Genomic DNA, 27,869 nt, shown 5'->3' on the forward strand with positions numbered 1-27,869 from the left:
TAAAAAACAAAGTACAAACTTTATTTTGTTTCTTTATAAAGGCACAGTGGCCTCTTGATTTTCTCCCCACTTTCTTAACAAAATATAATAGCTTCTCCTTGAACACAAAGACCTCAAAATTGTAAAAAAAAAAAAAAAAAAAAAATCAAAACAAAAAACAAAAATACAAAACCAAAACCAAAAAAGAACCAACAACAAACAAAACAAAAAGAGAGAGACAAAGACCTTTTTGGGGTGGAAGATGGGAAACCTGGAGGGAGAGGTGGGGGCCAGGCGGTGGTGGAGAGTGGCGATTCCTAGTGCTGAGACAGGGAGGGGAGGGAAGAAGGGCAGCAGCAAACCCCAACCGAGAAGCAACGGAGACCCCCGGACCCCCGACCCAGCCAGACCCCCAACCCATGTAAGTGCTTAAAGGAGAAAGAACACCAAAAAAGGAGGGAAGGGGGAATAAAAACTGACGGTCGTGGGGCTGGCTCCGGGGAGGGTAGAAATACCTTGGGGTTTTGTTTGATTTTCCCTGTTCTTAAAAACATGTTTCAATGAAAAAAATGCTTTTTTGGCGGAGAGAGGCCAGGCACCTCCGTGTCCGCTTCCCCAGCCTCCGGGGCTGAGGCCCAGCCCCAGGTATCCCGGTGCTGCCACGCGCTCCTGCCGCCCCAGCCCCGGACCTCGGGTTGGGTGGCTTCACTCAAAGGTCGATTTACAGTATTGAAAAAGAGGTCATAAAAGAGACCCAAATGATGCCGTAATTTTGTAAAAATTCCTCACTCGTTCACCCTCGTCTCTCCCAGTTGCTGCCCCGCCCCCTCCAGCCCCCAGACGGGAGAGGAGGGCTGGGGGGTGGTCAGGGAAGCCCCCCGTTCCCCGCCGGCTCCTCCCGGCTCTGGTCCATGGCGTCGCTGTCCGAGGCCTCTGAATCGGAGGCAGTATCGGAGGCGTGGGCCTCGGGGCAGCTGCGGACAGGCTTCACGATGACCGCTCGCCGCTGCTCCTCCTCCTGCTCCTGCCTTTCCTGGGTGCCCTCGATGTGCTGGATCGCCTGGGGGAGAGGCTGCCATGAGGATGCGGGGCCACGTGCACAGCCACCATCTCCCCCCAACCTCCTCCCCCCAACCCCCCAGAAAGGTCCAGAAATAAGTCTGGCAAAGCAGGGGCAGCCTGCCAGAGTCCCAGAAACTCTGCTCAGCTGAAAACGGCTTGGAGGAGAGGCAGTGCCCAGCTGCGTGAAGTCACAAGGGTCTTTCCCTCATTTATATATTTCATAGCCTGCCTGTTGGCTTATGGAAGGTCTCTGTTATTAATTTTATTATTCAATTTATCGGCTTTATGTGCAACTCAAGTTCTGGGCGTTGATGGGCCTTTTTTCTGTTGGAGCATTTTGGGTTGTTTCTTTTCTTTGCAATGTTGTTGAGTCTCCCAAGGGGTCTCTGGCCAAGGCTGGGCACAGCAGTGACTTCAGGCTCGACCTTCAGAGTTGACAGTGAAGGTGTAGAAGGCTTCACAGTCACCCAACCAGCCACTGCCACCTATACCCCCCATCCCAGGTCCTGGACCAACCCAAGAGCTGGATGCAGGAACTCTGAAAGCAAGAGGCTCTGGGAACAAAGGACCCCCTAAGCAAACCCCACGTGGAGGGAAGGAATGGGGTCTTGCAGGCCATCCAGTCCCCGCTCTCTGCCCCTCACCCCAGATGCAGAGATGGAGACCCATCTGGCTTCCAGACTTCCTCCCCCTGACATTCAAGCCCTGTCTCAGTCCCCTCCAGTCCCCCACTTTCTAATCTCCCTTCAAAGGGCCTGTTCCCAAAGGATGATCCTACCCAAGCCCAGGTACCTGCACGATGGTGTCCAGGTTTTGCCGGGACGTTGAGACAGAGTTGATGACCGAGGAGGGGCCCATGGTGACGACGTTGATGTGGTGGGAGGGAGGGGGTGCCGGCGCCGGCACGATCACCGTGGGGTGGTGGGTGGGGGCTGGAGTGGGCAGGAGCTGCGAGACAGAGGCCCTCAGTCTTTCTACAAAGGGTCTGGGAGCTGCCCCTTCCCTTCTGTCCATCACAGAGGGTGTGGGATGGCCCTCCAAAACCATCTCCCTCTGCCCACTGCCTGGAGACCCTCCACCAAACCACCCCAGCCCATCAGCCTCCTTCACTCGCTGGGGCTGCCCAGTTTGTGACTCCTCCCACCCCTCTTATTTTAAGAAATGAAGAAAAGGTGGCCTGGAGAGGGGCTTCAGTTCGTCTAAGATGGCACGGCCCTTCCCCCTCCAGAGCCAAGCCAGCACTTCTCATCTAACAAACACAGCGGTGGTTGGGAGTTTAGACTGAATTTAGATGGCCAGGGTTCAAATCCCTGCCCCAAATCGGTCAGGTCTTGAACCTTTCTGTGCCTCCAGTTCCTCATCAGTAAAATAGGAGTAATAACAGCTCAGGCCTCAAAGGACTGCTACGATGATTCAGTGTAATATTGTATGCAAGAGACCTGGAAGCCAGGAACGTCTGCATTACCACGATTTAGGCCCTGGGTCCGCCCTGCTGGACACCCAGAGGCACCCATATTGAACGTGAGCCCCAGCCCAGACCCAAACTGCCGCCTCCAGGCACCTCCTGCTCACCTGAGTCCGCAGGTGCTGCTGTTCCCGCTCCAGCTTCTCCTGGTGCAGCAGCCGCACCTGCTCCTGCTGCTGCTGCAGCTGCACCTGCTGTGCGATCACCTTGAGCTTTTCCGGGTACATGTGGGCCTCCAGCGAGCGCACCTGGGGGTGGAGCGGCAGGCTCAGTGGCAGGGCCCGGGCCACACCCTGGTGCCTCCCCCAGAGGGGCCAGCAGACCGCTGAGGTCAGTCTCCCCCCCACTCTCGGGGTGGAGACCAAAGTCCTGACCTGTAGCCTGCCGGGCCCGCCCTGACTCCTCTCCCCTCCCCCACAGCCCCCCTCATGCCCTGCTCCCTCCCTGCCTTCCTCCAGCCCCAGGCCTTCACCCACGCTCTTCCCTCTGCCTGGAGCAGCTTTCTCCCCTCTCTGCCTGGTCACTGGTGAGACTCGCCCTCCCACCCTCGGCTCAGGTCACTTCCACAGAGAAGCTGTGGGGTGGCCCCTCTGGAAACAGCCCAGATCCCCCTCCTGATGCCCACTGATCCGGTGTGGCCTTTGTCACAGCTCCGTGTTTACAATGTGAGAGCCTTTGACTCATCTCCCCCATGTGGACAGTGACCCCTGAGGGCAGGGACCTGTCTGGTTTGCTCCCCACTGGACACCCCTCTCCTAGGCCTAGCACAAAGCAGGAGCTCCTGTAAATAACGAGAGGAAAGGAAGAGAGCCGGACAGCACCCCCGGCCGCCCACCCGCCTCACCTGCTCCTCCAGCATCATGCGCACTGAGCGCTCCTTGTCCAGCTGCTGCCGCAGCTCGATCATCTCCCGCCGCAGGTCCTCTGCCTTCTCGTCCTCCCAGATGTCCGGCGAGCCGATGCCCTCATCCTTATCCTCTGCCCGCCGCCGCTTGGGGGATGAGCCACTCAGCTCCTGGTGACCCCAAGGGGTTGGTGAGTGTGCCATGACCCTGCATACACCACCACCACCACCACCAACAGGGGGGTGGGGAGCTCCATCACAGCCCCCCACAGCTGTCAAAACCAGGTGCACCAGCACTAGGGAGCCCCAGTGTGCAAATCCACTCAAGAGCCAAGGGCAGAAAGGGAAGCAGGATGGACTTGCTTCCCAGAAGTCCCCCAGTTGCTTCCAGAGCCCATTCCACAGCACTTGACCATGGATAACCCAGGGCCCAGGCAGGAAGGCAAGTGCCGGAAGTAGGCAGGTCAGTGGGGAAGAAGGAACTCGCAGCTACATCACAGTCCCATGCCAGGGAGTGGGAGCCAGGAGGAGGGCAGGGCGCTACCTGGATAAAGCGTTTGAGCTGTGTGTTCTGCTGCAGGAGCCTGGTCTTCTCCTGCTCCAGGGAGAAGATGTATTCTGCCGTCTGCTGGAGAATGGCTGCCTGAGGGCAGGAGGTACGAATCAGGGACCCCAGCTGACAGTGTCTCCCGAATCTCCCCACTCCAGCCCACCACCTCCTTCAGGAAGTCCTCCCAGCGCTCGCCCACCTTGCTGAGCTTCTCTCCATCTGTGTGGGGGATGAGGGTCTTGAGGGACTGGAAGCCCGCGTTGATGCTCTGCATGCGCCTCCTTTCGTTGCTATTGGCGATCTCCCGGCGAATCCTCCGTTCCTGGTCCCGCTGAGTCTCAGGGGTCAGTGGAATGTTGGCAAGGCTGCAGGGAGGACAGGGACAGGCTCAGGCTGGGCGCCCTCCGTGCCCTGCCCCCAGTGGGCCCTGTCTTTACAGTTCATCTCCAGAGGCCCCGAGTGTAACAGGCATCCCTCCCACTACAGAAGATACCAGCTCTGTCTGATGTCTACACCCCCAGCAGATCAGGGGGCTGATGGAGTAGCGTGCTCTGGGATGTCTGGGTGTCAAAATAAGTGTGTGGACCCCAGGTCCCGACCCTAGTGCCTGGCCAGCAGGCCTAGAAACCTTCATGGCTAAGAATCCCTGTGATTCTGATGCAGGTGGCCTCAGGTGATAACCAGAGAAACCTGCTCTTGGGGCACCTCTGAGTTCCTTGCTGTGCACCTGGACCCCCTCCTTTAGGGCTGCATGCTTGAGGACTGAGGAAGATGTCCCTCCTCCATTCCCATCCCCACAGCCACAAGCTCCTACATAAGTCCCCAGCCTGGTCCTGGACCCTGTGCTAAGACTTCAAAGACAAGACAGGTACTACTCACTCCTGAGAGAGGACCCAGCCAACCGCCCCGGCGACAGTTCTCCTCCAAGCCCACCCATCCTGAAAGGCAGGCCCACCCTGTGCCAGAGACGCTTCCAGTATGCAGTAGGCGATATTATTGCATATTATGTGAGTGCATCTTGCAGGAGCGGCAGCCAGTGGGGTGAGAAAGAAGGCAGCCAGCGGAAGGGGGTGAGGCTGCCGGCCGGGAGGCGTTGGCAGGAGGCAGAGACGGCAGTGGGGCCTATCGGCCCAACGCCACTGCTCCCAAGGGGTGGGCCTGTGTGTGGCCTGGAGGAGGCATGCTCCCCTTCCAGGCCCTCTCCTGCAACTCCCCCGCCCCTGGCCTAATGGCTTCCAGATGCCGGGCTCCCAGAAGAGGCCACCGGCCCCACCCAAAGCCACAGCCCTGGCTTCTTCCTGAGGGGCCCTCCTGGGGTGACCTGGTCCAGGCCTGGGCCAAGACAGCTCACACCCCTGGGTCTGGAGGAATGAGGGGAGAGTTCTGGGCAGCCTTGTTCCATCGATGGGTAAGCCTGGGCTCAAAGAGGGTAGGTGCCCAGGCCCCCGTGCCCATCCCCAGGCAAAAAGGAGTTTGCTTGGAAACCTAGGAGGAGAGCACATCTGCAACAGCTAGAGACAGCTGAGGCCTTCCTGGCCCACCCCACCTGTCCCTCCTCAGCTCCCTGAGGAGCTTGCCCCTTCCTGGGTCTCCGCCTCCTCTCCCCACAGAGCGGGTGGTCAGCTCAGGGTGGGCTGGGAGCAGGCTCCCCAACAGCTGCTGCTGGGGGTCCACAGACAAGCCCAGTCCTCCACCAGCACCCCCAGCATCTCCCCAGAACCTCTCCCCCAAAATACAGTTCCCTCACAGCACTAGAAAAGGGGGCCCATGACCCTGATTTACAAATGGGACTTAGGGCTCAGAGTGGGAGGGACAGTTTTAGAGTCAGCCAGCCAGGCATCTGGCTCCCCCACTTCTGGGCTAGGGGCACCTCACTTCTCCCAGTTTCCCTGCCCCTGCAGTAGCGGTGATGGAGAAAAGGAGAGGATGCAGGTCAGAGACCTGATACACAGCGGCTTGCCTGCCCTTTGCAGGTGGGGGGCGCAGGGATCAGAACTGAGTCCGGGCTCCTGCTCCACGGCGGGTGGATTAAAGAGATGGGGAGAAATGTCCTCAGGAATCCAAGCCACCAGGTGACTGATATCTGTCTGTGAGCTTCCCCATCCCTGCCCCGGAGAGATATAGGGAGAGACGCCCCCATTCACCCAGTCCTGGGTCCCCCTTGGTGATGCCCAAAGACCAGAGCTGACAAGAGTGGTAAGTGATCAAAAAGGAGCCCCACCTCCACCCCTGGGCCACTCTGAGTGCTGGAGTGCATAGCAACAAAGTTATTGTTTTAAAAAGTCTTGGGGCTTCCTAGGTGGCGCAGTGGTTAAGAATCTGCCTGCCAATTCAGAGGTCACAGGTTCGATCCCAGCTCCAGGAAGATCCCACATGCCGCAGAGCAACTAAGCCCGTGTGCCAAAAAATAAATAAAAAAATAAAAAGTCTTGCAGGAATTTCCTGGCTGTCCAGTGGTTAGGACTCCGCTTTCACTGCTGGGGCCCCGGTTCGATCCCTGAGCAGGGAACTGAGATCCCACAAGCTGCATGGCACAGCCAAAAATAATAAATAATAATAATAAAATAAAAAATAAAAAAGTCTTGAGTCCTTGATATAATATGCTAAGGAGTCACTTTGCTGGAATTTTCTCACCGAACCATCTCAATCTTCCTCTGAGATGAGGGGTCTTATGGGATGAGGACATTGAGTCTTAGGAAGGTAACAGCTACAGCAAGTGCTGGGGCTTGGACTTGAACCTTGATCCCAGAGCCCTGCTCTTACCCACAGGGCAGAGTGGGCTCCGCACCATCCCTCAGAGCCGGATACCCCAACAGACAGGTGACAATCACCCCTGTAGAAAGGACTGAGCATGGGTATGCACTGCCATCAGGTTAGCTCTTACTGTCATTCACAGAACTGTTCATATTTTTCCCTGTCTGACTCCCATGGACACCCAGTTGAGTGGCTGCATTGCAATGAGGAATCCAGGGTTCAGGGAGGGGGGCGGGGAGTGACATGCCCAAGGTCAGGCAGCCACACCAGGGTATTACAGGCAACTGCAAGAGCCAAAACACACGCTCTCCTCCCCTACCTGGGGGTGGTACCCTCTACTGAGGGCTCACACACAGCCCTGCTTACCAGAGCCCTGTGTGTGGCCTCAAGAGGCAGTTTCCTGGCCCTCCTGACAAATGGTGGGACAAGACAAGGCCCAGAAGTGAAGTGACTTGCCCAAGGTCACACCATGACAGCTGGGCAGAGCAGGGTGCAGTTGCAATGCACCTCCTGCACTTCCCAGCCCCCACTGCCTTGCAGCCAAGTCCCACCAACTCCCCTGGCTGAAACCAGAATTCAACACCCACCACCACAGCCGCCACCGCTGCCCCACCAGCCAGCTCATCTGCTCTTGAAACCTTCAGCCCCTACCTTCTCCCCAGCATGCCCATGAGCTGGGGAGACACCAAAGGAGACCACAGGACCCCAGGCCTGAAAGCCCCAGCCTGGAAGTTCCCAGAAGGAAGGGTCCTGGCATCCAGGCAGGGAGTAAGGGCCCATTCATCCTGGCTCTTCCGAATATTCCATCTGTCCCCTTCACCACCAAGTCCATCAGCCCAGCCTCCTGGTTCAGGAACCAGCTGCTGGTTAACCTAGTGCAGACTTAAGTCCCAGAAAACAGACTTCATCCCAAAGCTACAGTTCCTCATAGGGATTTGTGCTGCCACCAAGACCAAGCTCACTTAAATAGCCCTGGAAGTTTCTTTAATAGAATGCAAACTAACCACAGCCAATGGGGGGTTCTGACTGCTGGCCATCCAGGGGCTCCTATACAGGATGGCTAACTAGCGTTTCCAGCTGCTACTGTACTAAAGTGGATTTTTCTGCTAATGCCTGAAAGCTTCTTACATTTCTTTCTTAGTTTGGCAGAAGTAAACATGATTTACAGTAATTATGAAGTCCTCCTCCTCCTCCACATCAACTTCAGACCCCCGAGATGAGCAGTGAGGTCCGGTCCACAGAAACTGACTCTCCCTTCTCTCCCTCCCTGAGAGCCTGCAGCCGGTCGGTCTCCTGGGGCTGGGCAGCCAATGGCCAAGGAACTGTTTGTGTACCAGCCTCCAGAGCTGCCATCACCCTCTACCAGGGTACCCCCAAGACAGCCCCCCCCCCCGGAATAATGCCAGCATCCCAACCAGGGGCTCAAGGGCAGGCTTTTCAATTCTAGATCCCAACCTGTACCTGTCCATCCTACCCAGCCCAAGGGCAAACCAGTATCCCCTAATCCCCACACCCACACCCCCCTGCCCAGCTCCAGCCTCAAATTATCCACTGAGAACTTTCATTTCACACTGACCCAAAGTCATTCACACACCCACCACTCAATGTCTACACAGTCAGAGGTGGGAAAGCTCATGCAGTGTTTCTCCTATACCCCAAAAGGAGAATAGGAGGAAGACGACCCTCTCACCAAGGATGCCCAAGGCCCCCATCCTTCTCTCTGCAGCAGGTACTGAAGCAGCCCAGGGCCTCACCCATTCCCGCTGCTTCTACCCACACACCCTGCTCTCAGTCCCAGAACAAACCATGGCCAGGCTGTTCCCACCAGAAACACCCTCTCCCCACAGCTTCCCCAGCCCCTCAGAGGGAGCCCTGCACTGGGTTCAAGTGGAAACTCCAGCCCTGCCACTTACTAGCTATGGAACCCCAAGCTTAGCCACTTCGTCTCTTGAAGCCTCAGTTTCCCCATCTATAAAACGAGGGAATACTGCCTGATTTCATAGGGTTGTGGTGAAGCTTAAGAGATGGAGGAGAAAAAAAAAGAGGAGACAGATTGAGGATAACAAAATGACTTGTTTTTCCAGAATTTGTACCTAGGACCCCAAGAGAATCCATGGATCTAAGGGAACTGACAAAACCCTGTAGCACCATGAGACTTCCAGCTCTTCGAAAAGGGGCAAATTCTAGTTAATTGTGGTGTCCTCAATCCCAGCACAAAGTAGGTACCTCATAAATACCAGATCAGGGACCCAACACACACTCCAAAGACCCTAATTGTTCTCTAACTCCTTCTGAGGGGAGCTGGTCTCTTTCACCCCTGCAGCAGGCAGTAGGTAAACTCTTTAAGAACACCACCATGCTCCTGCTTCTAAGAATCCGAGTGCCACTGAACAGCTACCAGGCACTTTCCATGTGCATAGCCAAACTTCACAGGTGCTCCATTTTACGGAGGCTGAGAGCAGTTAGGTGACATGTCCAAAACCACACAGCTTATGTGGGTGCAGCTGTTGGATACGCCCCCCCCCCCCACCACTGTACGGTAGGGTCCCCTCTGGTGGGTCTGGGAAACGGAGGAGAGAAACAGGGAGCCCTGTGAGTCACTGACGGATGGAGCAAAGTCCACCAGCCTGAGAAGCGAGTATATCCGGCCAGAAGGTCGCGCCCAACCCACACTGAATCCTACCTTACCTGGCAGCTCCTCCTGAAAATGAACAAACCCAGAGGCCACAACTCCACACCCAGTGCATGGGCTGACAAATGTCTCACAGCTGGACAAGCTGAGCAGTCCCCCTGCCCAACCCTGGGGCACTTGGTCCCTAAGGTACTGCTGGACTCCTCCGAAGGGGGGGTTGGAACAGAAATGGGTCAAGCTGGAGTCCTAGGAGGGCCAGAGGGGACTCAGCCAAGGCCCAGGCCTGGCAGCCAGAGGGTTCTATGGTACCAAGCCTGCCTAGGGTCAGGCCCAGAATATCCACTCCAGCACCTGGGGCAGCTCAACACACCTTCTCACTGCCCAGCCCTCCCTGAACAATCAGCAGCTCAGGGTAAGAGAAGCGCTCAGGGATCAGAGTTCAAGTCCCAGGCTCACCACTTGCCCTACCTGTTCCTTCCCAAACCTGTGTCCTCCACCCACACAGAAATCATAAAGCCACTTAACTCAGAGGAAGATTGTGACAATTCAGTGAAAAAAATCTCGCAAAATGAGTCCCTACTACGTATTATGAGCTCCAGAATTTTTTTTTTTTCTTTTCACTTATTACAGCTAAGCCCTCCAGGTGGACCCTGGGGAAGGGCCAATACTCAGGGCGCCGCTGCTGACTGCCCACCACCTTGAACTTGAGAGTAGATAGGGTGGAGCCCTGCACGAGGGGACCGGGGAAGCGGGGTGGGGGGGGGGGGGCGTAGTACGTGTGCTGCAACCTTCCCCCAACCTAGTTTCTGCAGCCTCTAGTGTCCACCCGCCTGGGCCACACCGCCTGCGGCTCCTCCTCCCTCAATCCCCGCCTTGCCTGCCCTGGGCGGCAGAGCACGTGGCCCCAGCCCTGGGGAGCCATTTCGCTCCTAAAGCAGCACAGCAGGAAAGGGGCCACAGGTCCCAAACTGGGACCCGCAGAGAACAACCCACGCAGTATCGCCGTCCCGCAGGTTGTGTTCAATAAGCGGATACCCAGGCCCTTCTAGCGATCAGAATTCCGGGCGTGTGCATTTTAACAAGTGTCCAGGACAAGTCCGCTAACCCATCACTCTTCGGTAAAGGGGAGATATGGAGCAGCCCGAGCCAAACTTAGAAAGTGGCTCCGGGGGAGGGCTACGGATCTCGGACCACCTACCCACCCACCCACCCACCCAGCAGGCTGGGCAACCGGACGCTTTCGGCTTATGGCTGGGGGGAGGGGCGTGAGACGGGAAAGTTTGCAGCGGAGACCCACGTGTGGCGGCAGCGGCCTGGTGAGGCTAGGGGTGGCCTCTCGTGCCTCCTCCCAAAAAAAGCCCTGCACGCGGCCTGCCTCGCCCATCCGGGCCGCGGGGGCAGAGCTTTGTGCGGGTAAAGCGTGGCCCTGGCGCGCCTACAACTCCCACAATGCCGCACCGACGCGGCGCGGAGAACTACAGCTCCCGCGAGGCGACGCGCGGAGGTCCGCCTACTCCAAGAGGGCTGCAGAGTCACGTCCAGGCCTCGCTAGTAAACAGCGCCCGGGCGCGGGCGGCGAGCGAGCGAGTGGCCGCCAACGTGCCCGGGTTCGCCGCGCTCCGGGCGAGCCGCGCCGGGCCCTCGGGTCCCGCCACTCCCGCACCCCCACTCCAGCAGGCCCCCCGACCCCGCTGCAGCTCCGCTCCCTGCAAACACTCACACCACCCGGCTCCCCGCCCCCCCCGCGCCCGGAGCCGCGGCGTGGCTGCATTGTAGCCGTCCGCGTCGCGACCCCACGCGCGCCCCGGGCCCCCCGGGCCCCCCAGCCCCCCCTGGAGGGGGCGCCCAGAGAGAGCGATGAAGGAGCGAGAGGAAGGAAGCCGCCGCGGGAGGGGGGAGGAGGAAGCGCGGGGGGGAAAGCCACCAGCACCAAGCATGGCCGGGACTGCTGCAGAACCACGTGGGTCTGTTTGCAATTTACAAACGTCGCGACTCGCCCGCCTGCAGCGGACAAAAGTGACCGGGGCCGCTCGGGGCCCCCACGTTCCGAGGGAGGAGGGTCCCCGAGCGGCCCGAGCCTGGCGCGCGGGGCTGCAGCGGCCCCGGCAGCTAAGAAAGGCGAGAGAGTCCGCGGCGCGGGCCATGCGTGCGCACACACGCGCCCGCCCGGGCGGACTGGCCGGGGTCTGCAATCGTGGGAAGGGGGTGAAGGGGAGGAGGAGTACACACCTACAGAGCCCTCCTATCACTTCTTTCTCTGTTTTCCTGAAATGTTGCAAAGAGGGCACCTTCTGAGTGGGCACCATGAAATACTCCATAGCGATCGGCCCCCCTCCTCTGCACGAGCCAGGTCCCGCGGTCCGCCGGAGAATGCAAGATGGAAATCCGAATCAAAGGGCAGCGCCGGACGGAGGTGCAGAATCGGCCGGTCCCAGATGCTGGCTGCGGCGGCGGCGAGGGGAGGGAGGCGGGCGGGAGGGGCGGGAGGGAGGTCTCTCCGGCCTGCCTCCCCGGGCGTGTATGTGTGTGTGTGTATGTGTGTGTGTGTGTGTGTTTGCAGCTGATCAGATGTCTGTTTCAAGGCGGGAAACAGCTGGTGAAAACTCAGCACTCCCCCGGCCTCCTTCCGCGGAGTAAGGAATTGCATGTAAACAAAGGACTATTTGCAGCGCCCCCCGGGCGGCGCGAGGCCGGGGATAGAGGGGCGCGGGCCCCCGGTGGAGGGTGGTAGCTCGGGTCTGCGGACCTACCCCCCAGCACCGGGTGCGGGGGCCGCGGGCGGGCTTGGGGGGCGCGGCGTGAATGGAGCGAGCTGCGGCCGAGCTACATGCGCCACTATGGGTGATGAGGTCCATCAGCTGACAGGTTGGCAAGCGTAGCAAAAAAAAAAAAAAAAAAAAAAGGACAGCCACAGCGAGAAAGCCCAGCCCGTGCGCCCGGGGTCCGGCGGGGACTGGCCGGTGCAGGGTCTGCGCGCTCGGCGGCCCTTGGGGGGCGGGGGCGCGCAGCTGGGCCTGGAGAAGGCGAAGGCGGCTTGGGGTGCTGCTCGGGGCTTTTTTCTCTTTTACGGTTGCAACTGCAAGTAGAGGAGCCGCTCTGGCGCGCTCCTTCCGAGCTCAGGGCCCCCTGGAAACTTGCGTCACAGCCACCGCTTCCCACATGTAACTTGGGGCCGACTTCAGAGGCCGGCCAGCCCCTCCCTCACTCCCTCCCTGCCCAGCTGCCCGCCACCGGCCGCCCGACCTGGGCTCTGGAGCCTGGGAATCCCGGAGCCGGGGAGGGGAGGGCAAAGGGGGGCGCGCCGGGCGCCTCGGATCCTGGGGCTGCCTTAGGAAGCAGGGGCCCTGGCGGGGAGGGAAGGGTGGAGGCGGGCCAGGACAGCAGCGGCCCCGGAGGCAGGCTGCCAGCGCGGCCGGGAGGTCTGGTGGCCGCTGCCGGGTCGCCTCCTATTCCCCTTCTCTTTGCCCCTCCGCTGGGAGGCTGGACAGCGGGAGGCCCGCCCCAGCTTGGCCTGGGCAGGCGGAAGACTGCAGCTTCCCATTCAGGGCGAAAAACAGTGCGAGACTTGCTCCCCCGCCAGGGTGCGCTCTCTACTAGGGGTGAAGGCCTCGGGTGGGGGAGGGAGGGACGCCGTGGCGGCGAGCTTCCGTCCCCCCCTTCCCGCGTCCCCTCCCCTGGCTCCTGGAGGTTGGCCCCTGGCTCAGGAAGACCGCGCCTGCCTTGGAATGTCCTCCCTCCTGCCCACCGCCTTTCCCAACCCTATCCGCCTTCCAGGTTCCGCCCAAATCGCGCCTCTTAATTGAAATACTGCAACTAATAACAAGGATTACTGTTATTATTAGGAAATGTTATTGTTATTAGATATTCGGAGTACCTTGTAGATGCCTGGCAGTTTTTCGTGAATGTTTTCCTGTCCTTAAAGTAAGCTGTTGGACTGTTTCTGTAAGTGCAGATCCAGGACCCTGTAACATCACAGTCCCTGGGAGGCTTCATTGTGAGGACAGGAAGGGTGACATCTGGGGGCAACATAGATTACAGGACCACATAACGGTGTACACTGAGCAACGTCCACAGGGCCTGGGTGAATGAATGAACCAGAGTTGGGAGAAGTGTGTCCACCCCTTGCTCTCTCTTCTACAGAAATGCCTTGACCCCTCCTGAGCCCGGTTCCTGACAGCATACTGTCACTCACACTGGCCTCCCCATTTCTGCCAAAGGTGCCCTCTGCTGTCTCCGATGCACAAACCCCACCCCCGGCTCAGCTGCTCCTGCCCCAAGGCCTGAAATATCATCCTGCCCCCCGCTGCTCCCACGCTCCACTCCAACTCTCTCCCATCACTTACCTGCTTCAAGGCAGTAACACAAGAAGTCCCCAAACTCCAGGCCATTTTTCATTCCCAGGAGGCTTTGTACACCCCTTAGTCTGAGCCCTTCTCACTCCCTTCCCAACTCCTAAATTTGGTCCACTGTGCCCCCTGGAGCCCTCAGAGGGTGTTCAGCAAAATCCCCTTGATCCTTGGTCCCCGACTTTCCCCCTCACCTTCTTGCTCTAAGTTAGGCATCTGCAAACTTTCCCTGTAAGGGGCGTGTAAAAGTTATTTGCATATGGAATCTAAAATATGATACAAATGACCATATCTAAGCAACAGAAACACACAGACATAGAGAACAGACTGTGTGGTTAGGTTGGGGGGAGCAGTGGAGATTGGGAGTTTGGGATTAGAAGATACAAACTATTATGTATAGGTTAGATAAAGAAGGTCCTATTGTATAGCACAGGGAACTATATTCAATATCCTGTGATAAACCATAATGTAAAGAATATAAAAAAGAATGTATGTATATGTATAGGTGAACCACTTTGCTTTACAGCAAAAATTAACACAACATTATAAATCAAATATACTTCAATAAAAATTTTTTTTAATATTTGTATTAGCTTCCTATTGCTACTATAACAAATTACCACAAACTTAGTGACTTAAAACAACACAAGGGAATTCCCAGGTGCTCCAATGATTAGGACTTGGTGCTTTCACTGCCATCGCCCAGATTCAATCCCTGGTCAGGGAACTAAGATCACACAAGCTGCGTGGTGAAGCCAATAAAAAAATAAATAAATAAAAATTTACTCTCTGGAGGTCAGAAGTCCAAATGGGTTGTATTTGTCTGAAATCAAGATGTCAGCAAGGCTACACTCCTCCTGAAGGCTCTAGGGGGGAATCCATTTCCTCACCTTTTCCACCTTCTAGAGGCTGCCTGCATCTCTTGGCTCCCTGCCCCTTCCTCCATCTTCAGAGTGCATCACTCCAACTTCTTCGGTCATTGCATCTCCTTCTCTGACTCTGACCACCACCACCCTCCAACCACCCTTATATGATGACCTTGGGCCCAAGCAGATAATCCGGAATAATTTCCCCATCTCAAGATCTTTCACTTAATTATATCTTCAAAGCCCCTTTTGCCATGTAAGGTAATTTATTCACAGGTTCCAGAGATTAGGACATGAACATCGTGGGGAGGTCATTTTTCTGTCTACTGTATCATTCTTAGTTCATGGGCCATACAAAACCGGGCAGAGGTTACAATATGCTCTATCAATTCCACTTCTAGGTACACGTCCAAAGGAATGAAAACAGGGACTCATCAGATGGTCATATACCAGTATTCACAGCAGCATTATTCACAATAGCCAAAGGTGGAAACCACCCAGAGTCCATCAATGAATAAATGGATAAACAAAATGTGGGGACTTCCCTGGTGGTCCAGTGCTTAAGACTCCACACTCCCAATGCAGGGGACCTGGGTTCAATCCCTGATCAGGGAACGAGATCCTACATGCTGCAGCTAAAGATCCCGCATGCCGCAATGAAGATCCTGCATGCAGCAATGAAGATCCCATGCACAGCTTAAGACCCAGTGCAGCCAAATAAATAAATATTTTTTAAATGTGGTCTATTCAAACAAAGGAATGTTATTCAGCCTTAAAAAGGAATGATGTTCTGATATGTACTATAGCATGGCTGAACCTTGAAAATATGATGCTAAGTGAAAGAAGCCAGATACAAAAAGTCCCATGTTTCAGGATTCCACTTACATGAAATATCTAGAAGAGGCAAATTAATTGAGGAGAGTAGACTAGAGTTTACCAAGGGCTGGGTGCAGAGGAGATGGGGAGTTATTGCTTAATGGATATGGAGTTTCTGTTTCAGGGGATGGAAACTTTTGGAAATAGTGGTGATGGTTGCGCAACATTGTGAATGTAATTAATGTGACTGAATTGTGCACTTTAAAATGACAAATTTAATATTCAGGTGAATACACAAAAAAAAATTAATGAAATAAAATGGCAAATTTGATGTTATAGGTACTTTACCACAATTTTAAAAAAAAGTTTAAAAAAATGGTCAGTGTGCTAGATTTGACCTTTGGGCTGTAGTTTGCCTGACCCCATTGATCCAGGGAGAACTGCAAGCCCCTTATCTTCTCACTTTGCTCCTTCTCCAGCTTAGATTTCACAGCCCACCAATATAATCATCTTGCATGCACACTTCCTTGTGCATCTAACCCCCCACCTGCCCTGCCCCAGCCCCTGCCCCCCTGGAAAAGGAAATCCCACCATCTCACTTTTAAACGCCAGACCAAGATCCTCAAGTGGCTCCTTTGGGCAGCTGGCGGTCCCTTCATATTGCCCTGGTCCATCCTCCCTCCCTCCCAAAGGCTCCCGTCATCACCCCGCCTCCCTCCTTGTACCTGAAATCTGCAATCCTAACCTGTGTCTGGATACATGTCTGGATGCGTGTCTGAGTTCTGTCCATGCACAAGGAACCCCCCACATGAATTCTTCAAAGGTGTCTCTCCAGCAGCTGTCCCCTCTCCTGCTTCCTTACCTCGTGCCCTCTACTGGGTTGTTCTCACACCAAGAACAAGCTGTCTTTATTCCCATTTAAAAATAATAACAACAGGGAATTCCCTGGTGGTCCAGTGGTTGACTCTACACTTTTCACTGCCGAGGGCTCAGGTTCAATCCCTGATGAGGGAACTAAGATCTCGCAAGCCCCACAGCACAGGGAAAATAAAACAAAACAAAAAACAAGCAAAAAAAAAAAAAACAACACCCCACCCACACTCATACTCCCCCTTCCAGCTACCACCACTCTTTAGCTGCTGTCCTTGGCTGCCAAACTCCCTGAAGTGGATGCAGATGCTGTCTCTCCCATCCTGCTCACTCCATCTGCAGCCAAGACTCCATGAAAACTGCTCTCACTGGCGATTCCAAGGAGCTCTGTTTTCTGTCTTCACCACATCTGATCTTCTCTTTTTTTGGTTCCCCAATCAGGGATCAAACCCGAGCCCCTAGCAGTGGAAATGCGGAATCCTAACCACTGGACCCCCAGGGAGTTCCCTATCTGACCTTCTTGAAGTTCTTTTCTGCTGGCATCTGAGATATCCTGGGGCCATAGCCCTCAGACCTCTGTCTCCTTCTACACAGATTTCCAGAAAGGACTAGAGGCTGTGCAGTGTGATTCAGAATCCAGGTTCTTGCTGAACCCCAGCTCCAGGTGTTATCAGGGTGACCGTGGGCAAGTTCCTTAACCTGACTCAGCTTCCTGGTCTGTAAAACAGAGGCCATATAGTGCCTAGCTTGCAGGCTGTCACAAGAAGCTGCTGGCATGTCATAGCATTAATAACTGGTATTTTCTATTATCACTGGTACTGAGTTGCCACGGGTGGCAGTGGCCAGAGGCATCTGAGTGGGCCCAGGGAGAATGACAGGGCTTAGTGATATGCAGGGGAGACAGAGGAGAAGCCGAGCTTTCCCCCTTCCCTGCTCAAACTTGTCACAGTGATGGGACTTCCCTGGAGGTCTTGTTAAGACTCTGTGTTTCCAATGCAGGGGGCATGGGTTCCATCCTTGGTCAGGAAACTAAGATCCCACATGCTGCGTGGTGCAGCCAAAAAACAAAAACAAAAACAAAAAACTTGTCACAGTGAAAGGAAGCAGGCGTGTTGTAAAATTCTTTTCTGTTGAACATGGGGCTCCTCTGCTTTACAGTAAAGACACTCACAGGTAGGATCCGGTGGTGTGAAAATCAACCTTCAGACAGTTTGCCCTTTTAAAGGAGAGTCTCTGTGAAGACTATCATCAAATAACTGCCCATGGATGATCGGTGTTAGAAATGCAGATTATCATGTACTGAGCTGGCAGACAGCTGGCCCACCTGCAGCAGGACTCTGGGGCTGGAGGTCCTGGGCAGACACTGCTTTGGAAAGCAGGTGTGGGGAAGGGGCTGGCTCAGCCCGGGGAGGGGAAAGAGCCGGGGACCACAGTGTAGCCTGGGACACCTCAGAACCCAGCCCTCCTTCCTCTGTGTTGTCAAACCCAAGCCTGATCAGCCCACCTCCCCCAAACTTCCCATTGCTCTCCTTCCCCCAACCCCACCCCCAAATTGCAGGTGGGAGGAGTGAATGAGAGTCAGTAGCAGGCTTTATTGATGACTGGTCTATCCAAAAAGCATGGTCTATCCATCTAATGGAGTATCACTCAGCATAAAAATGGATAAAGTAATACATGGCACAATGTGGATGAACCTTGACAACATGATGTTCAGTGAAAGAAGCCAGACACAGAAGGCCGCATAGTGTACGATTCCACTTCTATAAAATGTCCAGAATAGGCAAATCCACAGAGGTAGAAAGTAGATTCGTGGTTGCCAGGGAATGAGGGGGAGTCAGGGGGAAGTGGGGGTTGGGTGCTAGTGGGTACAGGGTTTCTTTTGGGGGGTGATAGAAGTGTTCTCAAATTGATTGTGATGATAGTTACAAAACTGTACAAAAAAACACTTAATTGTACACTTTAGATGGGTGAATTGTACGGTATGTGAATTATATCTAATAAAGTTGTTATGTAGGACTTCCTAGGTGGCGCAGTGGTAAAGAATCTGCCTGCCAAGGCAGGAGACATGGGTTCGAGCCCTGCTCTGGGAGGATTCCACATGCCACGGAGCAACTAAGCCCGTGCGCCATAAAAAAATAAATAAATAAATAAATAAAATTAAAAAAAAAAAAAAAGTTGTTATGTTAAAAACAGCTTCATTGACCCTAAAGATGTCCAGAAGTCCCAGGAGCCCCAGAAATCACAGGGATCCCCTACGGCTGAGAGTTCCAGAGCTTCTTTCTTCAGCCAAAGTGGGATCTGGCTGCCCTGATGGTGCCATCAGCACTGCCCTTCTCAGAACACACCTGCCCTCCTCCGAGGCTGGTTGGAAACTCAGGTGAGAGACACGAGCCCTGAGAATGTGGATTTAAACTACAGCCGGGAGGACTGTCAGCACAGAGGCCACAGCAGGTTTCCACTTCACATAGCACCCATTGGGGGCAGGGGGATGGATTTTTCTCAGTTTTAAACTTTTATCCTACACGTGTGTCAAGAATGGTGTTCTTCTCTTTGGATAGATGATGTATTCATTTTGTGCTGCTGCATAACAAATTTCCATAAATTTATTGGGTTGAAACAGCACAGTTTAGCACCGCCAGGGGTAGCATGGCTGGGCTCTTGGCTCTGAGTCCTGCCCGGTGAATCTGAGGTGTTGGCGGGGCTACAAACTCACAAGTTGTCAGCAGGATTCAGTTCCTTGCAGTTGTAGGACTGAGGTCCCATTGTCCTGCAGGCTGTTGGCTCCTGGAGATCATCCTCAGGACCCTGTCCCGTGGCCCCTCCATCTGAGGAACAGAGAGAGTTCCACTCGTGCTTTGAATCTTTCTAATTCCCTCTCCCACAAGCAGCTGGAGAAAACTCTGCTTTGAAAGGGCTTGTGTGATTAGGTCAGGCCCACCTGGATAATCTGTCTCAAGGGCAGCTGTACCACATAACATAACCTAATCACAGGGGTGATGCCACAGTCACAGCTTCTGCCCACGCTCAATGAGAGGGGGTATACAAGGGCGAAGATCATTGGGGGTCATAGGAGAATTCTGCTACCACAAAGGGGGGGACCATGAAGGAAGTGAAGAGAAAGTTAAGGAACTTCCCTCAGGATGTACAGAGAATTGGAGATGGAGCCTGAAGAATAATCTAGGGCCCCAATCGTAATCTGAGGCTTTATCCTCTACACGAATATGCCAGGAGCGGCAAATGGATGGACCAGATGGCCTGTCAGGCCCCCGCTGTTGTCCTTTCAGGCCCCAGCATGCACTGGTGCATATGGGGAACCCCAGCCTGCTTGAGGGGGACAGGGTGGTGGGTGTTGTGGATACCAGCCATTGGAGCAGGGATGAGGCCCCATAAAAGCAAAAAGCCCTGCCTGGGAGAGGATCCTGAATGCTCCCAGTAAGGCAGAATGGGGGTGAGACCCTTCTGTTGGGGTTTGGAGCAAACCCCAGTATCCCCCAATACCCTGGTCCCCCTTCCTACCCTAGTCACAAGACCTCTGGGCCACAAGGCTGGGGTCCCCCAACCACTAGGGGGCGCCCAGCACACATGATGCTTTTGTGCAAGCTGAGCCTGAGCACAATTTGGGGAACCCAAGGCAGGTACTGGAGTGGAAGAGTTGGCTGCCCAGCTCCCCACACCCCCAAGGCCCTGAAGATCCCCAGGCACCAGGCTTGTTGAGGTGCCCAAAGGCCCCGAACTCCAGATGCCCACTTCCTTCTAACAACCTGATTTGGTTCACTTTGCTCCTAAACAAGCCCTTGGAAAGGGGGCTGGAGTGCACCTGTGGTGTGTCCCCTGTACCCCCTCTAGTCCTGGCCCCCATGTTTCCAGACCTGACACTGCAGTCCAATGAGGGGGAGCTCCTGCCTTCTCCTCTCCTCTTCCTCCATCAGCTCACCCTGTCCTGGGTCCCTCAGGGAAACGTCCCTCTGCTTTTCAACACATCGACAAGGAGGAACCAGGTCATCCGCTTTGATTGGGTGCATCCCCTTTACAAAAACTCAGCGAGGGAATTCCATGGTGGTCCAGTAGTTGGACTTGGCGCTCTCACTGTAGAGGGCCCAGGTTCAATCCCTGGTTGGGGAACTAAGATCCTGCAAGTGCGGCCAAAAAGTTAAGAAACAAAAAAACCAAAAAAAACAAAAACAAGAAAAATCCCTCAGTGAATGGCCACCCCGGTTGGACTTTCGGTTTTAGACAGAAATGGCTGTCTAACCACTTCCTCAGTTGATTGTAAGCTGACAGGGCAGTTATAACAATCCCACCAGGCAGCCCAGGAGCCTGGGGCACAGCATAGCAGTAAAGGGGGGAACTGACGCCCAGCCTGGGTCCTTCCACCAGGGGTGCAGGGGAAGGGGAGGACAGAGCCTCTGGGCCTCTGGTCAACATAAAAGGAGAGGGACTTCCTAGGTGGCACAGTGGTTAAGAATCCAGCTGCTAATGCAGGGGACATGGGTTTGATCCCTGCTGCAAGAAGATCCCACATGCTGCGGAGCAACTAAGTCCGTGTGCCACAACAATTGAGCCTGCGCTCTAGAGCCCGTGAACCACAACTATTGAGCCAGTATGCCACAACTACTGAAGCCCATGCGCCTAGAGCCCATGCTTCACAACAAGAGAAGCCACCACAATGAGGAGCCCGTGCACCACAATGAAGAGTAGCCCCCACTCTCCACAACTAGAGAAAGCCCATGTGCAGCAATGAAGACCCAATGCAGCCAATAAATAAATAAATTTATTTTAAAATATATATATATATAAAAGGAGAGTAAGTCAGCCAAAGCACCAAGGGGGGATGGCCGGAGAGGACGAAGGGTCAGCAGAGGTGCCACAGAAACTGGGAGGGAGCATTTGGGATTCAGGAGAAAGGCAAGAAGCAGAGGAATTGGGGAAGGGGACAGCTGGGGTGCTGGACAGCCTCTCGAGCGGCTGTCCAGTGTACCTCTGGGCAGCTGGCTTTCCTCCTGCTGGAGGAGTGGATGGGGGTGGGGAGAGAAGGCAGGACATCCAGTCCCATTTGAGGATGGAAAAGGATGGGCTGGGACCGGCCAGGCCAGAGGAGGGACACAGGCGTGCTCTGATGAGAAAGCAGTCCTTGCTGGGCTGCGAGAGGGGAGGCTGCCAGGAAATGAGAGTAGCTCTCCCTAGCGACAAGGGCTCGGAGCCCCAGCGTGTCAGGAGGCACATGTTACATGGGCACGAGAGGTCCAGGCCGCCATGTGCCAGTTGCTGCTCTGGTGGCTTTACATGCACCCCCCTGTTTCATTCTCACTCCGGGCCCTCAAATCCTGTTATACCCCGGGGACTTGCCAAGGTCACCTGGCCAGTCTGTGCCAGCACCTTGCTCCCTTCAATGACCTGTGCTGCTGCCCCCAGAACAGCCTCCAGGCTGAGAGCTCACGTGATCCCCGTGGCCCAGCCCTGCCCAGGTACGGCCAGGTGCAAGAGGGGAGCTGAGGCATGTGGAAGGAGAAAACCTTGCCTGCTGAAATGACTAGGTCAGATTCACAGTGATAATGGAACCCACGTTCTGTGGTTGGATGTCAGTGCCCAGACAGCCAAGGGAAGGACCAACTCCCAGGGGCAGGGTGAGGCTTTGGTTTCAAGTTTGGGGGAACAGGGAGGAAGAAGGTGAAAGAAGCTCTCCATAGGGGAACCTGGCTATAGCAAAGGACGGTTTCAGGACAGCAGTCTCCTTCCTTGACACCTCCGGACCTTGCGCCCATTTGGGGCTGTGCTGCTCCCACCAGCACACTGAGGGTTAACATCTGTCTGGTGCAGTGACCACAGCAGCAGCAGGCAGCAGGCTGTGATGCCAGTAACTCAGAAGCTGAAATGTGAGAAGCAGGAGGAGAGGGGCAGGGCTGGGAAAGGCTGAGCAGCAGTGGCGGCAGCAGAGGGGAGAGAGGGTTTCCCTGGCAGAAGTCTGCAGCTTGGCTCCAGTGGCCAGAGGAGGCCCTCCCACCCTCGGTCCACGTTGTCTCCGCATCACTGCCCCTCCTGCCTCAGGCTGTGGGCTGTGGCACCCACTCAAGGTGCTCCACGGTCACGGTCAGCATCTGAGCCCTTGGGCCACAGGGCTGCAGATCTGGGGAAGGGACGGAGGGCGTGCCCAGGCGACCAGCAGAGAACCCATGGGGCCCTGCCCAGCGCTGCCGGAAGCACTGGGTGGGGAGACAGGCTGAGGGCAGAGTGGGGAGGAGGATGGGAGGTCCCTTGGGGCCCCGACCTCAGAGGCCTGGCCTTGACTTCACCCTCCTCAGGCAGAACTGAGTCATGGGAGCCTCCTGCTGCTCCAAAGGCAGGGAGGCACACAAAGCTCCCTGCCCCCTCCCCAGCCCGCTGCCAGCCTGCCTCTGCCATGAGGACTGACCTAGACCTCCCAAGTGTGTGCGAGGTGCTGGGCACCACGGGAGCCTTGCATCTCCCTGCCCTTAGTCTCACACCAGCAGTATCAGAGTTTCAGCAGCCATATTATTGTGACCCCCTGCCCCCCATTACAGATGAGCAAACAGAAGCTCAGAGAAGTTCGAAACTTGCCCAAAGTCACACAGCCAGAGTGGCAAAGCTGACCTGAACCTGGGCTGGCCTGACAGCAGTTACCCACCATGCCATGCTCCCAGGAAAGCGAAAGGAGCAAAGTCCACCAGCAGGTGACCCAGGGCTGTGCGCCAAATCCAAGAAGGCAAGAGATGAAAGGCAGCCCAGGAACCCCAGGAAAGAGGCTGCAGATGAATAAAAGGGGCGGCAATGCTTGGGGCTTGGTACCCTGTGAGGTGGTGAGAATGGCATCCAGAGGAAGCAAGGGAAAGGCCTGGTCTCACCTGGATCTGTGGATGATGATTCTATGGTGGTAGGGACCTCCCGTCACCCCTAAGAGGCACCCCCTGGAGCCGCAGGATCACCACTGAGCAGGTGACCCACTAGTCTTGACAGATCACAGAGCACTTTTGGGGCTTGAGGTCTGCATGTCCCTTGTTTGAAGAGTCAGCAACATTTACTGTGGGAGGGACTTCCTGGGCGGTCCAGTGGCTGGGACTCCGGGCTCCCAAAGAAGGGGGCCCAGGTTCGATCCCTGGATCCTGCACACCGCAACTGAAGATCCCACACGCTGCAACTAAAGTTCCCACATGCCCCAAGAAAGACTGAAGATCCTGCGTGCCACAACTAAGACCCAGCACAGCAAAATAAATAAATAGTTAAAAAAATTTACTGTAGGAGAGCGGTGGGCAAGGCTCTGCTAAAAACATACATGGAATGGAAAAAGATATTCCATGCAAATGAAAATCAAAAGAATGCTGGAGTAGCAATACTCATATCAGATAAAATAGACTTTAAAATAAAAAAAGAGACAAGAAAGGACATTACATAAAGATCAAGGGATCAATCCAAGAAGAGGAGATAACAATTATAAATATATATGCACCCAATATAGGAGCACCTCAGTACATAAGACAAATGCTAACAACTATGAAGGAGGAAATGCAAGGCAGAAATAGAGACACAGATGTAGAGAACAAACATATGGACACGAAGTGGGGAATGCAGGGAGGGTTGGGGGGGAATGAATTGGGAGACTGGGGTACCAAATTGTACACTCCAAATATATGCTGTTTATTGTCTGTTAACTGTATCTCAATAAAAGTTCTTAAAAAAAAAAGAAAAAGAAAACAAACAAACAAACAACATACAGAAGCACTGTAGTAGGCCTCACTGGGGCCTGCTGGCCAGGAGACAAGAGGGCCCCAGCTCCAAAGTTTCCAGCTGTGACCTTGACTCACATCTCTGAGCCTTGGTTTTCTCACCTGCAAAAGGGGGATCATGCCAGCACCTGACACAGATGGCTGCTATGAGGATTAAATGAGGCGTTTGTCAAAAAGCACTTAGACTGAAAAACTTCACCTTCACAAAAACTTGTACATGCACGTTCATAACAGCATTATTCATGAAAAGTAGAGACAACCCAAATGTCCTCTGATGGATGGATGGATAAAGAAAGACTGACCTATCTAGACAGTAGAGTATTATTCAGCCGTAAAAAGGGATGAAGCACTGACACAGGCTACAACAAGGATGAACCTTGAAAACATGATGCTCAGTGAAAGAAGCCACTCACAAAGGACCACATGTTGTGGGACTTCATTTACACGAAATGTCTGGAACAGGGAAATCTGTAGAGTCACAAAGCAGATTGTTGCTTGCCAGTGGTTGGGGGGCAGAGAAATGGGGATTGACTGCTAACGGGTTCAGGGTTCTTTTTTGTTTGGTTTTCGTTTTAAATTGATTTTTTTTTTTCCCACACCGTGCAGCTTGCGGGATCTTAGTTCCCCTGTCAGGAATTGAACCCGGGCCCCTGGCAGTGAAAGTGCAGAGTCCCAACCACTGGACCACTACAGAATCCCCCAAATTGATTTTATTTTTTAAAGTAGTTTTAAGGTCACAGCTATATTGAGCAAAGGTTCAGAGATCTTCCATACACGCCCTGCCTCTGTATGTTCACAGCCTCCCCCACTATCAAATCCCCCATGTGCATGGTACATTCCTTACAACTGATGAATTTGCTGGGGTCCTTTTTGGGGGATGATGAAAATGTTCTGGAATTAGATGGTGGCAATGGATGCACAACTCTGTGAACACACTAAAACCCAGTGAGTTTATACTTTAATGGTGTGAATTTTATGGGATATGAATTATACCTTCATATTTAAAAAGCATTTAGTAAGAGCTCAGAAAATGTAGCTCTCATAACTACGTCCTTCAACTTCAGAGTCTGTTGTTTAACGGAAGAGACCAGATGAACACATGGAAAAATATTCGACACCCAGAAAAGAGCCGGGCAGCCTGGTCCCAGCAGCCTGTTGTGACTGTCGTGGAGTCATGCTCAGGGCACGCAGGACGTGGACCAGTGATGGATGCAGGAGTCCCCTGTCGCCGCGCTGGCTACTGTGGTGGTAGCTCCGCACAGAGGTACCAACCCCACTGTGTTCAGAGGGGAGTAACCATGAGTGTGGGAGGCTGGCAGGAATCCAAGGAGGTGGCCTTTGGGCTCAGCGTCGGAGGCCGTGGGTGGTCGGTGCGGACGAGCAGGCGTCCACAGGTGTGTGGTGTCCCACAGGGATGCTGGTGGGCAGGGCTAGCAGGAGCGGAGGGCGCTGAGCCCCAGGGGAGGCAGGGCGGGGGGTACTCCTTGGAGCACTTCCTGTGCCCCAAGCAGATTCTGGGAGGGGCTTTACTTCAGTTCACAAATAGTTGCAAAAAGCTTACAGGAGGCCGGACCTCTGCCCTTCCAGAAGCTCCAAATTTCTCCTGAGGTCTCCAACAGGTTCAGACCACTCTGGGCACCGGGTTTCCTCTTCTGAGAAGCCCCAAGCCTGGGTTCCCCTTCCCCTTCTGAGCCACACCCCAAGTTTCAGAGTTCCAGGAGACAGAACACAGGGGATGAGCAAGCCTGGGTCAGACCCTTTACCACCACCCCTCCTCGCCTCCCGCCCCCATGTCAAATGACCAGGCTTATGCTTCGTGGGAGAGACAGATGCAGCCACTCCCAGGGGTAGAGCCTGGGCCCCTCCTCCAGCCCCAGGTGGAGCTGAGGGCATGGGGAGGCGACTCCCAAAGGCAGGCCTGTACCTGCAGGCCCACAGGTGAGGCCCACCATTTCTCCCTCCACCTCTTTCCTGTCCCTCCTGCCTCCACCCTCCGCCAGGTGTAGTCCTTAACCCTCTCTCAGGAGAAGCCAAACAATACAAAACTCCTTGGAGAAGAGAAAGGCGCCGGCAGGCTTGCTTGCTCACACGCGCGCGCACACACATACAGACGTGTATACATACACACATGCACCATCCTTTCAGCCCACAGGGCAGATCACATGGCACCTAGATACCGGGAAGAGAAAGGGACCTAGGCTAGTTAACATAGTGCTTTCTCCAGGCCAGGCAGGTTCTAAGGGATTTGCAAGCACTGTCTTAGTCAATCCCAGAAAGAAGCCTATGAGATTTCATAGATGAAAAAAATGAGCTTCTGAGAGCTTAAGGAATTTAGCCAGCAGGACACCCCATAGGTAAGAGCCACAAAGCCGAGAACAGTGCCTGGCACAAGCCCCAGAAGGCAGACCTGTGGGAGCGGCTCAGCAGAGTATCGTTTCTGCCCACCCAACGTTGGCTCCTTTGGGGGACCCTCCACTCCCACTTTCTCCATGTGGCTCCCGGGGTGTCGGCCCTGCACTGGGGCGAGCTCCTGACCCAGACCTGTCCATGAGCTGGGCCCCAACTGGGCCAAGAAGAGGCAAGCCTAGAGTCTCGCTGGAGCCCCAGGGAGAGGCAAGCTGGGGGTTCGCAGGCCTTGGGGAGCGATGGCTCAAGAGTAAAGCCACACAGAGGATACTGGGCCAGGAGATGCAAGCCAGTGTCCCAGGGCCATTGCTAAGCGCTGGATCAGCTAGGTTCTTGGCCTTTGCAGTTACACGAGCTCTTAACCAACTGGTCTTTGAAGGAAGGTCTGACTGCAAAGCTCACACCGTTTCCCTGCCCCACGCTGTCGTCTTTGGGGCTCTGATAGCTTAGGAGCTGGGACAAGGTTGGGGAATAGGGCCTCACCTCTCTCCCAGAATCCTTGGTTGGGGGGAATGCAAGACCCTCTCAGCCTCCTCTTTCTTGGCTCCATCGCTCAGTTTGACCTTCAAAGTTGACATCTGCTTGCAAGACTCCGTCTCTCCTCCTGGAATTCAGCCTCCAGATGTCGAGGCAGGCAGCAGTGGCTGCCTGGCTCCCCCCCACCCCAGTGAATCAGCCACATTCCAAAGGTGCAAACACAGACGCCGCGCCCTCGGCAGCCTGGGGCTGCAGACTTCCTCCCCAGGCTCGCCTGGCCCCGCTGCCCTCCCCACTCGCCTCTTCCCAGCCAGACCAGGCTTTGGGCTTCCTTTCCAGAGACATTCTCCTGGAACTGGAACAGAGAAAAAGAAAGCCACTGGGGCCTGGAGACACCCTGATCTGCCCTGCTGGCTCTGTCCCCTGCAGCGAGCACGGACCCCAGCCTGGGCACCCCCAGCTGTTATCAGTATACTTGGCTCATTCACACAGCAGGAATTTACTGAGCACCTACCATGTGGTAGGCAATATAGAGACAAGCCCCTGACCTCACGGAACTCAGCCCAGCAAGAGAGTCAGATAGAATCAGGTCCACAGACAGAAAACAATTCCCAGTGCGGGAATAGCTCTAAAGGAAAGAAAGAAGGGGCTGAGACAGACAACAAGTGACAAGAGGAGGTTATGGGGGCCTCTCTCAGGAGTTACATGGAAGTTGAGGCCTGAAGGATGAACAGAAACCTTATTTACATAGTCACTTCTTGACGATCATGTCATGAGAATCACAGCAAAGAGGCCCAAAGAACACCCCCCGATCGCTCAGCAAGTTTTTGAGTCCTAGTGCTCTTGTGCCTCTGTCAGCATCAATGCAGGGAAGTCTAGAGAATATTTTTTAAGAAAAGCTTTATTAAGATATAATTCACATAGTATACAATTTACCATTCTAGTGTATACAATTCAATGGTTTTCAGTATTTCAATGTAGTGCAACCCTAACCACAAGCAATTTTATAATATTTTCCTCACCCCCAAAGAAACCCTGCACTGCTTACCAGCTACCCCCCGAC

The 27,869-nt window shown here is 54.6% G+C and overlaps 1 protein-coding gene across 4 annotated transcripts; it reads right to left on the bottom strand.

The window, feature by feature from the left end:
• On the bottom strand, window positions 1-26,988 carry TFAP4 (transcription factor AP-4). 4 transcript variants are annotated; one of them, XM_057695518.1, is made up of 8 exons: window positions 26,813-26,988; window positions 18,898-19,009; window positions 4,100-4,265; window positions 3,895-3,993; window positions 3,351-3,521; window positions 2,614-2,754; window positions 1,834-1,989; window positions 1-1,039 (listed from the first exon to the last, which is right to left on the bottom strand). In XM_057695518.1, the coding sequence occupies exons 1-8, from the start codon at window positions 26,877-26,879 to the stop codon at window positions 845-847; spliced, it is 1,107 nt and encodes a 368-aa protein (XP_057551501.1). In that variant the 5' UTR covers window positions 26,880-26,988; the 3' UTR covers window positions 1-844. The 4 variants fall into 4 exon arrangements, with proteins under 4 accessions (XP_057551501.1, XP_057551500.1, XP_057551504.1 ...); XM_057695517.1 differs by lacking the exon at window positions 26,813-26,988 and adding an exon at window positions 20,119-20,279; XM_057695521.1 differs by lacking the exon at window positions 26,813-26,988 and adding an exon at window positions 20,054-20,166.
• Window positions 26,989-27,869: the final 881 nt, after the last annotated feature.

Source organism: Hippopotamus amphibius, chromosome 9 (assembly GCF_030028045.1).
Source record: "Hippopotamus amphibius kiboko isolate mHipAmp2 chromosome 9, mHipAmp2.hap2, whole genome shotgun sequence".
Taxonomy (NCBI): Eukaryota; Metazoa; Chordata; class Mammalia; order Artiodactyla; family Hippopotamidae; genus Hippopotamus; species Hippopotamus amphibius.